We start from the raw sequence: 17,020 nt of genomic DNA on the forward strand, positions 1-17,020 counted from the left end.
TTCCTTCTCTGTCTTGAAGTGCTTTTAAATGTGGCTTTGCTTATCTTACAAGTCTTATTTGTGGATTTTGCCATTAACCTACATGTTTATTTTATTTTATTTATTTATTTTTTTGGCTGTATTTAAACATGTTGTACTCTGCAGCCAGTCCTTTGAGGGAAAGCTGTTTATTTTCCAAATTTCTCTGTAATTCCCTGGAGCATGGTGAAGTATACGGCTGCCAGTCAGTTCTCTAGGCAGCTGAGTTGATTATGAGAGGTGTGCCATCCTCTAATGAGCTTCTTAAGGGACAGAATGATGAGAGACAGCAGGAACAGCACTGGTCATGGCAGATGGGCTCAAAGAGAAGAGCTCTGATTTCTAAAACTGAAGGCATTTCCAGTGACACTGCTCAGAGTGAGACTCTCAGCATGGTGAGGAATGCGTGACAGGCTTGAGTGACCGGAGTGGACCATTATGGACGGTAAGACTCCTGGTGAATGGCTAAAGGAGAACGAGCCTTTCACACAGAGCACTGCCAGGGAACCCGCCAGTGCACCTCCTCACCAACCCCAAAACCTAACGTGTAAACCAAGACTGAGGTCACAATCCATTCCAGTTTTGTGCTAAAACATTCAAGGAGTAATGGTGAGAGACGGCCAACAATGATCTTTGGGGAAGAAAACAGCGTAGGCAAGAAAACAGGAGTAGTAGATCCAATAACCGATTGCACAAGCGCCTCCACAGGCCAAATCATGAGCCGTTACTTCCATATTGATTCTCCTGCAAGCCTGCAGTCTTAATTGGGCAGGCACTAGACTCCTCACACTTACTCAACTGATGTTTTCACACAGTTAAGCATGATCAGCCTGATGGAGTCTGTCCATAGGGGACGCACGTCTCGCTATTTAAAACAAAAAGAATGAATGAACAGGTAGCTAAATAGATGGATACACTTTTAATAAATCATTTCTTTCTAAGAGATTTCTATTGGGAAATACCTTAAGAGTTAAGGAATGGACAAAAACTTAGTTACAAAGCATAATCAAGTATATTTCTATGCAGTTAAATGTTCCTTGTGTTGGTGAACATCAGCTCAATAGTTCAGCCTGTAGCCCCGCTGTAGCAGAGTGCACTCAGGTGTCTGTTACATTTCATGCTATATCAGTTATAATCTGCAAAGCCGACGTGAGTTGCGATTACCGTGGTTTGAGATTTTTGATGACTTTGTATACTGAATGTCATTGGAAAGGCATCATCTCTCTTTTGTCCTACAAGATCTGTATCTGGCCATAAAAAGCACCTGCTCTCAAGATCCCAAGATTTTTTTTTTTAAAAATATATATATATATATATATATTTTTTTATAAACAAACAGCAATTTTTAAAATGGTGTAGCAGGTATTCAAGTACCTGTGCACATCCGTACTTCCTACAGAGCACAATATGAGGAGGATTCGCTGAATGAAGAATGTCTAGAGCCGCACTAGCACACCGGATCGTTTAATATCGAGTCAAAGTAAGGGAAATAAAAAACATGGTAGACATGCAGCAAAGCCTATTTGTTCACAGTCTCCAGTGAAAGTGCAGCTGCGCTTTCATAATCTGCCTATTTTAGTCCATGATGCGGCAACAAAATGGATCATGGAAACAGAAGAGCCTCCGCTGGCCATCGCGTTAAGGCGCATATGCTGCAGACCATTTTGTGCTTTCATGATCTCTCGCTCTCTCGTGCACACATTGAATAAAAAGGGATGAAAAGCAAAAGGAGTGGGGGATTAAAAAACAAAACCAAAAAAAAAAAAAGATGACAAGGCTTTGTCAAGCACCAAAACTAGGTTGTAGCTAAAAGGACTGCATTCTTCCAAAGTCTAAACGGTGACCTGAATGTTCCACTTCAGTGAACTCACAAATAAAAAACAGAAGAAGGAGTATAAAAGGCCGAAGGGAAAGCCGCATGCAGCTCTCAGGATTAGTCAGTTAGTCAGAATGGTCTATTAAGTCCAGCGTTCGAAGTCTGGTCAGCCGCACTGCCATCACCGTGGTAACGTGAGGTACAGGATGGCTTTATCAAAGCGGAGAGAGAAATAAAGAATGAGTGAATGGGTAAAGGCCACCTAATTGCAAGTATATCTCTCAGATTACCAGCTGCCTCGCCACATTAAATACATGGGGTTAGCATCACCAGAGTACAAACATCAATTTGCATCGACTGTAATATATTTTATGATTTAAATATTATAAAAAAAAAAAAGACAAGGTGCATCTCGATACAGTGAATGGAGAAAGAGAGCAGAAAGTAAAAAAAACAGGTAAAAAGGAAATGCGTTGAACAGCATGACTACACGAGTATGGTTGACTCAACGAGGAAAAGATGCATTGGGAGATTTATAGTGTTCATTTCAGCTAAGAATTTCCACAAAACCAGCTTGTGTGATCGATATTCTGGCAGCCCCAGAGAGAGGTGGAAGAAGAAAAACTGCGAAGGAAAAGAAAGAATCAAATACACAAGCGCTACATGCATGTGCAAGGAAGAGAGAGTGGAAGACGGAAACAAGCGAGCGAGAGCAAGTGTGTGAGCGAGCGAGCGAGGGTGAGAGAGAGCGCGAGCAGGGGAGAGAGAGAGAAACAGCAGTGATGATCGATGCCAGTCTGCCACCACTCTGTAGCAGTGAGAGGCTGCAACAAAAGCGCGGAATAAAGGCTCCGCTGCTCTCGTCTCCGGTTGCCCTGCATCTCTCCGTCTCTCCGTACACAACGCAGCCCAGACACAATGTGCTGGCTCTGCCTGCCATCAACAAGTTACAACTAAAGGACCCTCAGCCACAAAAAAAGGAGTATTTGCTCTTCAATTAAGCAACTGAGCTGACGACATTGCGGTGGAAAGGGAAAGGGGAGGAAAAAAAGAGGGGGGGGGCGACACACTGTTCGCGAGGGTCGCTTTGGATACAAATCAATTTGAAAAAGATTAAGGATTCCTGGAAGCAACAAGAATGCTGGACCTTTCTTAATTTGGGAACTGGATTTTTAAAAAACCTACAAGGGAATTAAGAACAAAAAAAAATAAATGGACAAAATTCTGCAACATGGATCTTGTGAATTTGTTTCAGATGAGCGGGCTTGGCATTGCTTTAGTTGAGAAGACCTTCATTCGATTCGTATTTACTCAAAAGGCTTTTTTCCCTGTGGATTTCCCATCCATCTGGCTGTTCCAGGGATCTACGGAGAAAGACAGTTGAATGCCACCGTCGATGTTCACAAAAGAATGGGTAAGTTAGCGCTTTTATTCGCGGAGTGTGGACCTGAATAGGAAATGGAATGAAAAGCAACGGGGGAAGAGCGAGGGAGCGAGGGAGGGGGGGGTCACTCACTATCCAGAAACATCAATGTACTTAAAATGTCTTCTTTCTTATGCCTTTCTTGCTATTTTGATCCTACAAAGTCTTGATTTGGATTGATGCAGATTATTTGCCGTAGTGCAGGGTAGAGCATGTGGGGGGGGGGGGATAAATCGCTGAAAGAGACAGTGAAAACGTTCCAAGACTGAACATAAATAAAGAGGAAAGGATCAATCGAATAGAAAATTGAAATGAGTAGTATGGCTCATGCTTGGCATTCACTCTCAGGTGAGGAATGCCTTACAACTGACGTAAATAATATTTATTATTTCATTCTAATTATATATAAATAGAAGCCAGTTAAAACATACAATCATAAAGTTGAAAATCATGTTCTAAACTACATAACCCTGCATCAGCACCCCTAAAGATCCATTGCTGCTAAGCACAGTAAGCAGAGAATGAAAGACCAGTAGAAAAAAAAAATTGTTTCCATGCACTGCAGAGATCAGATTTGCCTCCCTAGGTTTATTTTCTTATCTTTAAACCCACGCAGGTTTCCATTCAAGGTGGCCATTGGTGGGACAAGCACCAGCGGCACTTTGTGTGATCAGCATGCTACTGTGCCTGCCTCTCACATCATGCACAGCCTGCCCACAGAAATGCCGCTGCGAGGACCTGCAGTTTTACTGCGACACACAGGGACTCCTGGCGCCCCCAGACGGCGTGGACAGAGGAGCCTTGGGACTCTCGCTCCGGCACAACAGCATCAACGAGCTTAACCCTGATCAGTTCTTCGGCTTCACCCAGCTAACCTGGCTCCATTTGGACCATAACCAAATACTCAACGTGCATGAAGATGCCTTCCAGGGGCTTTACAAGCTCAAGGACCTGAATCTGAGCTCCAACCGCATCACCAAGCTGCCCAACACAACCTTCATCCACCTCATCAACCTCCAAATCCTGGATCTATCCTTCAACCAGATGACTGCACTGGAGCCTGAGCTCTTTCACGGGCTTCGGAAGCTCCAGATCCTCCACCTGCGGTCCAACTTCCTGCGGACCACACCTGTCAGGGCCTTCTGGGACTGTCGGAGCCTGGAGTACCTTGGCTTAAGCAACAACCGGCTTCGGAGCCTGGCGCGGAATGGATTCGCTGGGCTAATAAAGCTACGGGAGCTCCATTTGGAACACAACCACTTGACCAAGATCAATCTGGCCCACTTCCCACGTCTTGTCGCACTCCAGTTCCTCTATCTGCAGTGGAACAAGATTAACAATTTAACATGTACCATGGAGTGGGAGTGGACCACTCTGGAAAAACTGGATCTAACTGGGAATGAGATACGCACGCTAACCCCTGAAGTGTTTGAAACTTTACCGAACCTTAAGGTTCTGCTGCTGGATAACAACAAGTTGACCAGCCTTGATACCCAAACCACGGATATGTGGAAGTCTCTGAACGCCATCGGGTTGTCCAACAACCTTTGGGAATGTACAAAAAAGATCTGCAATTTGGCCAGTTGGCTTAGTAAGTTTAAGGGTCGATGGGAACACTCCATCCTATGCCACAGCCCTGAGTACACACAGGGTGAGGAAATACTAGATGCTGTTCATGGATTCCAACTCTGTCAAAACATCTCAGCACCTGTTGTACTGACCAGCACCACGATGGAGGCCACGTTACCCCAACAGTTCACTAGCTCCTTTTTTGGGAATATGCAGACACCAACACAGGACTTCTACCCTGAGGATTTTGGGAGCTTTACCATTGTCACCACTACTACTACCACCACTCAAACCCCTCAAACCACCATGGCTACCACCATGGTGGATGGGGAAGATGTTACCGAGGACTACGGCATGATGGACAACACCCTACTGACCCAGAGAGTCATTATAGGTACCATGGCCCTTTTGTTTTCTTTCTTTCTCATCGTTTTTGTAGTGTACATCTCACGAAAGTGCTGCCCTCCCACTCTGCGACGGATCCGCCACTGCTCGGCCATTCAGAACCGGCGACAGATGAGGACCCAGCAGAGGCAGCCAATGGCAGACCTGGCCACACAGGTGCCCTATAACGAGTATGAGCCGACACACGAAGAAGGTGCACTAGTGATCATTAACGGCTACGGGCAGTGCAAGTGTCAGCAACTGCCTTACAAAGAGTGTGAAGTATAAACACTTTATTTATTTCTGCAGTTTATGGGTTTTGCCATTTCAACCATTTCGAAAGATACAGGGTTTGTTTTGGGAACTTTTTCAGCTTGTAAACAAAAGGAAATAATGAGCATTAATTCTTTATACTGGTTTTGGAAATCAATGAAAACTGGAAGGTCACAAGGACGAAATTGAAACAAGATGTATAAAGAAGCTCAAGTTTATTTTTATAGTATGAAAGCAAGGTTCATATCAAGCTGGGGCAATCAATCTCAGATGGTCGTTCATGAGATTTGTCAATGCGTTATTAGTCACTTATCCAGCAGCACAGAAAAGACAAGAGAGAAACATAAAGCCAAAATCATCTGGAACTTTGAGGTCCAGAAAAAAAAACTATGTATGAAACTGCATTCTTATTCTGTTAAATGTTTCAATTTTATAATGTGGTAAGAAGTGCTGTTGCATATGATGCACAGAAACACAAATCTGACAAAAGAGAGAGAGAGAGAGAGAAAAGAGATTTTTATGGTGCACGATAGACTACACTATAGATCTCACTTATCACCTTAAAAAGAAAAAAAAAGAAAAAAAAAAAAAAAAGAAGGTAAAAATGAGTGGTTTATGGTTGGGTTCAAAGAGCATTTTTACTCATGTTTTTTTTTTTTTTTTTTTTTTTTTATTATGGAGGAAGAGCACTGTAAAATTGTACCACGTCACATTTAGCTCATGAGTCTAACGAGGGAATTCAACAAATCAAACGGTTACTTCGTCAAAATAAATATGTCATGTTTATTTCTGTTTGATCTAGCCAAGATTTCATTTCATCTAACGAGAACAGTTGATGACCTTCTGTTTTAGTTTGTTTTTTTTTTTCCCTCAACAAGTTACACCCCCATCTCCAAAATGTGAAAAGCTTAGCACTGTGTGTTAAAAGGCTAATGTCCAATGCGTTACCTTTGCTAACTGTCTGGCTCGCTCCGTCTACTGTGACGTCAGCAGGGATTAAATAAATGTTACACGTTTGCTCACCTTGCCATTATGTATATGCACATTCTTAACAAGTTAAAACAAAAAAGATTAAAAAAAAAAAAAAAAAGAAGATGGCTCGGATATAAATACTCCAGCCTGTCAATGACATTCACTGTGACTGTTCACTGCTGCTTTACCCATTGCATACTGCGTAAATGACTGTAGAGATGATTCACAATACGGTAGAGGAAAATAAATCCTCCAGCAAATGAAAAGGAAAGAAGGAGAAAAGATGCAAGAGAACTGGTAGGGAAATACACAAAAATAACCACAAAAAAAAAAAAATCTGACAAAAATATATTCCCCCAGGCCTGGTAACAGCGTTCCTCAAAAAAAAAAGAGAAAAAAGAAAAAAAGAAAGCAGAGCCCATAATCACATGTGACAGCTTGAAGATTGAACCAATTAAGGACGAGGAAAAAAATAATCTAATATTCTGTCACCCACACCACTGCTCCAACAAGATTTAGACTGCTTGGGCATTCGGCTGAGGCACTCGCACATACCAGTGTCCTCCACTTTCACATAAAGGGTTTTCTTTTCTAGGTTTTCTCTTTTTCTATTGTTTTTTTTTTTATTGCTTTGATTGACAACTCCTGATGCTGGTTTTCAGAGAGGCAGGGGCGAGGAGGTTCTTTATCTGACAATCTTGAGGATATTACTGACAAGGTGTGGCAGGGAGGCAGTGATGAATGACAGAAGGAGAGAAGTGAAAAGTGTACGAAGCTCCTGAGAGAGAATCTGCAGTCTCTCCTCTGAACCAACACGAGAAGAAAAAGAGGAGAGAAGGGTGGGGGGAAGAGGACGACACATTGGTATGCAGCAGGCAGAGGATGCGCATTAGCATCAGGGTGAAGAACCCGGTACAGCAACGCGGGGAAGATCAGATCTGTGTGTTCCACTGTGAGGCTGAGGACAGGAAACTTTAAAACATCCTAACGCCTGCAGTAGCCTCTTCACGGGAACAGGAGACGGCGTAGTGTTCAGGAGGTTATAAACTAGCTGAAACTGATCGCTATCCATCACGACAAACTGTGACTGAGGCTTTGGCAGCACGTTTACATATTCTTCTGAGGCACTGCGAGGCACAGGAGAGGTATTTTTGGCAGCATTTAAAATAGAAAAGGAATCACAGGCATTGTGGAGTGAGGAGAGAGTAATTACGCACAACAGCAACGAAACACCCCGACTGGTGCTCACGCTCACACTGACTCCTACAGCCAGGAACACCTGGGGGGGTTAGAGAGAGATAGTGTGCGAGAGGGAGAGAGACAGACAGAGGGGGAGGGAGAGAGACAGAGAGAGAGAGCGAGAGAGAGAGCGAGAGAGAGAGCGAGAGAGAGAGCGAGAGAGAGAGAGAGAGAGGGACAGAGGGGGAGGGAGAGAGAGAGAGACAGAGAGAGATGGTGTGAGAGAGACACATACAGAGAGAGAGAGACAGGGAAAGGTAGACAGTCACAGAGAGGGAGAGAGAGAGGGAAAGATGGTGTGAGAGGGAGACAGACAGACAGACACAGACAGAGGTGGGGGAGAGGGGGAGGGAGGGAGAGAGAAGTTGGAGGGAAAGCAGAAAAAGAAAAGACCAACAAAGAACTAAAAAAAAAAAAAAAAAAAACACACAATGACAAACGAAGGAACAGAAAAAAGAACCAAGAAAAGAAATAATAAAGTAACAAAGAAAGAAAGAAAGAAAAAGAAAGAAAGATAGAATAAAGAATTAACAATCAAAAAGAAAAAAAATTACAGAATGAAAGAAGACTCGAATGAAAACACAATAGATTAAAAAAGAAATGGGATAAAAAAGAAAAACAAGAAAGAGAATGAACGAAAAGAATTAATGATCAAAAGAATTAAAAAATGATAGACAAAAACAAGAAAGAATGAAAGAAAAGGCAAATGAACGAAAGAAGCAAGAAAATTACCAAATCAAAGAATTAAGAATGAATGAACAAAAGAACAAGAGAAAAAAAGAACAAATGAAAGAAACAAGGAAGAAACAAAAGAAAGAACAAAAATATATATGAAAAGGGTGGAAGGAAAGAAGGAAGGAAGGCAGGAAGGAAGGAAGAGTGAAAGATCTCCTCTGCAGGCCTAAAAACAGGTCCTCACATTGTAAAGCTCTAAATTAAAAGAGGACGTCAATACTGAGAGAAATGTGGAGGGCAATGAGCCGATGCAGCACATCCTTCTGTTAAAACCCTGCATAGAGACGGCAGGAGAGAGAGAGAGAGAGAGAGAGAGAGAGGGAGAGAGAGAGAGAGAGAGAGAAACTCCTGCTGATGAGCCACACAATTCCACATGATCCATGTTTTCTTCCATTCTGATTTCCCTGAACAGTGAATTCTGCATGTTTACAGAAAAATATAAACAGCTGCATCTTTCCGAGAGCGCAGAGACAAGGGCATACCTAAATATTGCCGTATCCATACACACACACACACACACACACACACACACACTCCCCTAGAGCCGAGCTGAAGCAGAGATGAAGCTCTCCCGGTTTAGTGATTGCAGCTTCTCGAGGGACTGCAGCCCACAGTGTTGTGCATCCATTCGCACTCTCGCTCTTGTAACGCTCTTTCTGTTCTTGTCAGAACGCTGAAATTCTGCTCGCCATTATGGAAAAGTCCCGCTTCACCCGACCTCCACCCGTGCAAACCGGACGCTTTTCACACCTTTGTTTTCCTTTTGTATTGTATATGTAAAATTTCATATATGTATAGTGGATAAAAGATGTGGGCAACTGAAAGATTTTCTTTTTTTTTTCCTCCTTAAGACATATATTTTTAAATAAAATGTTACAATTCATGATTTGTGAGAACCTTATGTTTCATTAAGTCTAATCAATGCCGATCCGGAATAGCTTTATAATTTTATAACCCCTACTGAGTCCTGATATAGAGGGAAAATAAGAGGCTTTAATTTACAATATAGCCGCCATGTCCTCATTAACACAGTGATTACAGAGCAGGATCTGGTCTGTGGGCAAGCAGGACAATGTGAATTAAATGGATTTTGATTTCACTCCAACTCAAGCACTTTTCTGCCCTTTGAAAGCAGGATTAGTGCCTGCTTGAATAACACTCCTGACATCCCTAGTTTGCTCAAGGCATAAACGCTGCTCGAACCACGACCCACAATCTTTACTCGCTTCATCATGCATGTTTCATGACTGACGTGGGTTGGAGATGATCATCTCGGTTACTGGTTCATGATTTAAACAAAAAAAAAAAAAAAAAAAAACAGCACCGGTATTTGGCAAGAGCAGTGGGTCTGCTGAGTCGACACCCAGGGGTCTGCTGTTTAATTTGTTTTGTTTTTTTTATTTCTCTCACCACTATCAAAGTTATATTTACTCTGTTTGACATCTTCAAAAACAAACCTTAGCTTAAAAACAAGTCGGCCTATAAAGAACTCGGACCTTCATAGCTCGCATGATGACATCCTCGCTTTATAATGTTCACTGAAAGTAGACCGATTAGCTTTTAGACCATGTGACATCTGTTCTGTTATTAGATGTGCATCTCTCATGCCAATATAAGAAGCTAGCCTTGAAATCTGGTGTCCTGATGACATCTATAGGTATAAAGCTTCTAAATGTCTTGAATGAATCCATAGCAAGTTCATTAGCAGCCTGTGTTCCTAGAATGCAACCTGAAAAGAATTCACGGTGGTCAAGAAGCTGTCTGTATTTAGCAGATGAGCATTTTTCGGCACTTCACAACACTTGTCTCCTCTCCAAAAAAATTCAACAAAGAATTAAAAGTACAGAAGGAAAGTGCTGATGAAATGAATCTTTAAAATATGGCTCGAGGGTTACAACTCTTTTTCTAACTTGATGTACTGAACAAACGACTTTGTGAAAACATTTTTTGGATAAGCTCCGTTCCCAGCTGAATCTGTTCTTGCCAGTTTAAATCTCTGGAGAGGAGGAAATGTGTTGCAGAACGTCCATCCGCTAAACGTCGGCGGTTTAACGATCGGACAGTTAGGATCGATGCACTGGGGTAACATGTAAATCGATTATTATTGATGATAATGAAAAAAGGATTGATGTGTAAAAAATAATTCATGTTGTTAAACTGATGTGTAAATTTAACAAGCTAGCAAGGTGATTTAGCTGTGAATCTTAAATTTAAAATAGTCCTTCTCTACGTCATCGCTGGCTGTGAGTTAACGGGAGCTCAACCTCAGATCACGTATCGATCAGAGGCTAATAAAATGAATCATTTTGTAGTACATTCAGGGGTATCATCAAATATCCAATCATTTCCTTCAGAAACAAAATTGTATCGTAACAGATTCAGTGGCATCATCAAATATTGTACTGTTTCCTTATGAAGCAAAATCGTATGGTAGCAGAATCAACTGTATCAAATATCAACTCGTATCGTATCGTACCACGTGGAAGCCTGAGGTTTATGCCTCTACTATATACACACACAGCTGCTTTAAAAGAACTTCTCAGCTGAGACGAACTGTTACCTTTCCAGTCTGCATTCTACAAAACTCCTCAAGACCTTAATTCTGGTATTTTCATGGCATGAGATCACCGAAACAGCCCCGTTGTTAAAATCGTTAGAACTATGCATGACAAAAGGACACCAGATCTCAAGGCTAGCTGCTTAAGCTGACACCCGAGATGCACATCTAATAACAGAAAAGATACTACGGCTCAAATCGATCGGTATGTGTTCAGTGAACATTATAAAATGAGGATCTGAGTTATGAGGGGGAAAAAAAGAGAAATATACAACATGCTACAATAATTTATAAATATTTGGCAAGGATGTAGATAGCATGTTTTTAATCCTCTGATGGAGATCTGGATAGTTTTGTGAACAGCAGTCAAGCTGAATAATCCAAAATCCACAGCAGATAAGAGAGGAGAAGATGGTGGTGAGAGAAGAGAGAGGAAATGAAGCTGAACCGAGTAGATTTTCTAGAGGACACTGTGTGAGAGGGTAAGAAGAGGGCTTTGTGATTGCTGAGCCTTCAGGATGCGCTGGATTCCCCCCACCTCCCTCCATGGCTTTTCAGACACTGCAAAAAGGAAGCTATTAACTCCAGAGGTCACTTTTTAATTGGTCATGGCCCTCCGTGTTGGAGGTTTGTCTCTTTTCCTGGGAAATAAAACCAGCAGAGATTCGTGTGTGGATTAAAGCTCTCTGGGGAGGGCAGATGAGGGAGGGGAGATATTTTTCCAATGTATTGTATACACTCCATTATGGAGGTTCATTCAAACCTGGACAGAAGTCATTTCAGACAGCAGGAAAATGGGCATAACACCACGTCCAAATTCTAGTGTGCACAAGAGCTGGCATTTTCCGAATCTATCAAATGTGCAGCAATAATACACGCTTCAAAAATGAAAACATTTCCTGCAAATGTGAAAAGCTATCCATGCCAGAATCTCTGAACTCTAATACACGCCAAAGAAGGCTGCACTGACAGCATGCGTGTGCCAAATAAAGGATTTCCTCCCTGGAGTCCCTGTGATTGAGGCCATCTAGGCGAACACGCAGCACGGCTCGTTCCCTCGGGATCCGGACTAAACGTTTAGTGCTGTTCCCAAATGCTGCTCTGCATAATTTCACTTTCTCACATTCTACAGATCTGTTAACAGCTCGGCCCGTTACCACGCGCCGCAGCAGCCTGCAAAACCCTGATGACTCGTCATTGCTGCTTACTTTTCCTACACGTTATGTAAAGAATAGCCTAAAAGACTCCGGGTCGTGCTGTTGGAAGAAAGTAAACTACGAGGTGGTTTGATGAAGCAAACTTGTTACCACACCAAAGTTGTGTGCTTTCTAATCACAGCATGTCATGAATGAAGTGTTTTATTCCTCTTACACCTACCACAGAGATGTTCACTGTTGCGTAATGTTCAGGAAAACAAGTTCCAGTTATCACAACAGTCCTTTCCTCACCAGCCTCACTTATTTGTTAAACAAACAAAAACAAAATGTAGGTCAGAAGCTGGTTGAAAACTTCCTGACTGTTACTAAGCGCTGACACTGGAGACTCCTTCCACAGATGTTAATCAAAGATTCACCATAATTTCACGCAAAGTTTTTAATCCATATTAGGTTATGGAGGGAGTCTGTTATACAAGTCTCTGTGCAAGTTATTATCATAGAAATGATAATGTGTTAAACAGAGCGCATTAAATCGTTAAACTTGTGATTTGCAGCTACTATATGAGCTGGACTCTATACGTAATCTACAGGGTGTTCCAAAAGCCTCCATACATAGGGGAAATTAACACTTTTCAGCAAATTGTAACTATTTACAAAACATCTACACCACGGCCATTTCTTCGTATACACACACGGAGTCGTCTCTCCCACTCACGATGAACTCATGTTAACACATCTGGTGTTATGCATGTGACTGCATGTCCATCGCAACCTTGCGACAGCTTCCTGATCCAGCCATGAGAACGATTTCAGTACGTTCTTCATTCTTAAAGGCTACCTGAAAAAAGTATATATATATATATATATATATATATATATATATATATATATATATATATATATATATATATATATATATATATATATACACAAACTAAGCATGAAAAATTTTGAAGACACTTTTGAAATTTTGGAGACTTTGGGGACAACCTGTTTAAATGACATTAGCTAAATGTTTTGAACTAATCAATAATGATAAAAGTGCTGGCATTAAGAGGTCACCTGGGAATTCAGACTGCAATGCAAATTCTTTACGCTGTGTTTGATTTTCCTCCCTCACCATGAAACCGATTGTCATTTGTATTTAAAATAGGGGAGGGAAAAAAAACACACTGATCAACATGAGGCAATCGGGGAACTACATTACACCATGGGGTATGTTTATTACACCACGCATCATGTAGCTCGAGTATTAATTGCCTCTTTGTTTACAAGATAGAAATTAGTCTCACTTCCCTTTAAGCATCATTTCCCCACAGAGTGTAAGAGCTTGAAGCTGCGGCGCTGCGAGACGCGACGAGGATGAAACGGTTCTTCGGGTCTCTCTACTCACAGCAAGGCTCAAAGCTGGGCCCGAGCTTTCATTAATCCTCCAGGGCTAGTCATCCCTTAGGCCCAATGATCAAAATAAATAAATAAATAAATAAATAAATAAATATAAAGAGTGGTCGATGCCGAAGACATCACTGTGGTGCGAAATAAATATAGCACTAAGTTGATGTCGCTGTTGATTTCAGTCCGGCTGTGAAATCATCCATGAGGACAAACTGGCTGGAAAAATGTTGGACAGAACTAATTATTCGCAGCATGTGAGGAAATTCAGGCACACCACCCACTCTCTTCAGAGGCAGAAGAACAATGTGTAAACACGAGCCGAGTCACGCAGCCGGGAGTTGTTGTTTTATCCTTATCCTTATTACTATTATTATTATGCTTTCATGGCAGCAGTTTACATCGCATCCTAATGCAATATTAAACAGCAATGCCTATTTGTACAGTGTTCTCAAATTTTAATATTAGCACCTCCAAAGTATACGACGAAGGCATTAATCACGTTCTTTAATGGTGAAAGGATCTACGAATATATATGAATGGATATGAGCTCGGGTATTAGCTCAGCTCTATCACGAAAATGAAGAAGCAATTTCTAAACATTTCATAAACACAGACCACCGTGCGTGCGTGTGTGTGCGCGTGAGAGAGAGAGAGAGAGAGAGAGAGAGATAACTGAGAGCAATGAAAATAACTGCAATGAAAATAACTGCTCTACTCCAACTTCTGAAAATGAAAATAGTACTTGTCCATGTGTTATCAATGCATCTGCAAACAATGCCGTGCGTGCGTGCGTGCGTGCGTGCGTGTGTGTGTGTGTGTGTGTGTGTGTGTTAATGACTGTTTGTAAAAGGTGCATGAGTCAGTCATGACAGGGCTTCAATAGAAAAAAAAAGCAGTGACAAAAGCATCACATTTGTTCCGCACACGGTCACCAAGGAAACAGTGTTCAGCAAAAACAGATCAGCGTCTGATGGGTGTCTCTAACAAAACTCTGGCTCTCCCTCTCTCTCTCTCACACACACACACACACACACACACACACACACACACACACACACACACACACACACCTCCTCCGAGACCAAGCAAAAAATCCTTCAAAGGTTTACCAATTTCCAAAAGCCAGTATTAAATATTTAATGGTACAGACATGAGGTATAAAAAAAACAAAATCTAAGCAACTTGTGCTTGATCTGAATTTTACCTAGGGGGAAATTTAGTAGTACAAACACTTCTAGTTTTTGTGTTTTTTTTTTTCCTGAAAGATTTAAATACGCACGGCAGCATGACAGCGTTTGCCTGACAGGGCCACCTCGTTCGACAGGGAAATACAGAAGCGCACGGGACTGCAGCGGTGCTTTATTTCTGGCGTGAGGATGAGATGAGAAAGCCCAGGATCAAAAGCAGGGATTGCTATTACTTTGTCAATATGGCAGATGCAAAAAGTGAAATGTCAGACTTTGCATTTGCGTTTTCATCGTGGAGGCCATTTTGTATTGTCTTGCACAAAAGAAAAAATGCAAATGCAAACATACATCCTTTGCTTCTTTATTTTGTTTAATTTTGCATTATACCGCTCAGACGGGAAAATCTGAAGAGTTTTAAACCTCATCAAATAATTTTTTTTTCCTCTAAAGGGAAAAAAAAAAGTCAGGGAAAATTGTCTCAAAATATTCCCATTCATATGATAGATACAACTGCAAAGTCTGAAATATTATTTATCTAATCAGCATTCGATTATAAACTAATCATCTAATCATAATTAGCTGAATTTATTGCTTCATTATTAGATTTCACAAATAATAATTTTCTATGAATACACACAGTATAGCTGTTCAAGCAAAATGCATACACGAGGTTCAGCAAATTCTATCAGTGCACCACTTTTTAATTTTTTTTTTCCCCCATGGCTAGAGGCTTTGGCTTATTAACCATTTCTAATTACGTCACATCATGCAACACTCATTAGTCATGGAGCCCCGACTGCAGAAACATCTTGTAGATGAAGAAAAGGGTTCATTTCTTTCTACTGCTGATGTTACGGTCCAAAAAAGGGGACATTTAATTTAAATCCGTCTTTTTTCAGTAAGGAGTATGTGCATTGTTAGACTGCAATTATGCTTATATTATAAGAATAATTTCAAAACACAAAACAAAAAAAAAAATATATCCAAGAACTTCAGAATATACTACACACACTGGATGCAGATGAAACTGATTAAGCACTGGACATATCAACTGAGCGATACTCTTCACTTATTCCTCCCAACTTCATAAAGCAGTCAGTAAAAGATAATAAGAAAAGTGCAGGTGAAAGTCAACGACTTTAGAGACACCAACACGCCATGGCATGCGATTTTGCCTTGACCCATAAAATCACCAATGAACACAACTCTTTTCACTTTAATTTTTTTTTTAATCAGAGGCAACAGCCGTGTGTGCGCGCCACAGATACGGTCTCTCTCTCTCTCTCAGGAACGCGAACACTTAATCTCAGAAAGGTTAGGCTAAGTAAGGAACCCAAGTGGCTCATTGTGCAGAGAGCAGAGCAGGAAGGAACCGGGACTCGGCAGTCCTGAGCGCACCTGCAAAGGCTCCGGTTTAACTGCTCTGATAATAGGAAAGAAATTGCATATTACTCGACTCCTGGAGCAATTTTTCCGCCGAATCTCGTGCGATCTGAAGTGCTGATGAGCCGTGTTGCTTATCCTGGTAACGTGACTGTCGTTCAGATCGGGGTGGATAAATGAAGTTGTTCTCCCTCAGGGAAACAATGCTGTTTATCCTCTTATAGGAGGTTTAATCTATCCCTATCAGGAAATGATAATACTTCCATTATCCTGAGAGCTACACTTAACAATAGTGTAGATATTATATCACACCGTTGTTGAATTCTCAAATCTGATTGGTCAGACGGTGTGGATTAATGATCTAGAACACCACAGTAGTTCAGGCTGTAATTGAAATGAGAGGCTAGTACTGATATTCACATTTTAATGTACGTTACTGTTTCTATAGTAACAGCTCATCCACAGAGACTTGTATGGCAGATGCTCCGCAAAATCCAAGTCTAATCATAAACTAATTTTTAAAAATGTGCTGTAGTTTAGGTAATAAAAAAAAAAAAATCAGGCATCGTTTGTTTAACATTTAGGGAAGGAGTCTCCAGTGCCAGCTCTTTGAATCACAGGGAGTTTATGCTTTGTGGTTTTTCACTAACATGACAAGCTGCGTATTTTGTCTGACCTTCAAAAGACAGATAGCGAGAAAGAGAGCTGCTACGTTGCTCCTGATACAGCGTAACTGGTAACAGGAACTAACTTGTGTTGCAGATGTATAATAAACAATGTGAAATGCATATCCATGTGGTGGCCCACAAAAGAAATAAAGCATTTTTGGAACATGCTGTTTTCAGAAAATAGTCCATTACTGGGTGATAACAGCCTTCCGCTTTGATATAATGTCTTGTTTTACTCCTTACA

The 17,020-nt window shown here is 41.3% G+C and overlaps 2 protein-coding genes across 2 annotated transcripts in view; one reads left to right on the forward strand and one right to left on the reverse strand.

The window, feature by feature from the left end:
* The window catches only part of ctnna1 (catenin (cadherin-associated protein), alpha 1), a 128,103-nt gene that overhangs the window by 53,142 nt on the left and 57,941 nt on the right, over positions 1–17,020 (reverse strand). The gene's annotated exons all lie outside the window — the stretch shown is intronic.
* LOC113547138 (leucine-rich repeat transmembrane neuronal protein 2) lies at positions 203–7,221 on the forward strand. The gene is made up of 2 exons (XM_026947374.3): positions 203–3,248; positions 3,874–7,221. The coding sequence occupies exons 1-2, from the start codon at positions 3,245–3,247 to the stop codon at positions 5,496–5,498; spliced, it is 1,629 nt and encodes a 542-aa protein (XP_026803175.2). The 5' UTR covers positions 203–3,244; the 3' UTR covers positions 5,499–7,221.

This window comes from Pangasianodon hypophthalmus, chromosome 9, assembly GCF_027358585.1.
Source record: "Pangasianodon hypophthalmus isolate fPanHyp1 chromosome 9, fPanHyp1.pri, whole genome shotgun sequence".
NCBI classification, from domain to species: domain Eukaryota; kingdom Metazoa; phylum Chordata; class Actinopteri; order Siluriformes; family Pangasiidae; genus Pangasianodon; species Pangasianodon hypophthalmus.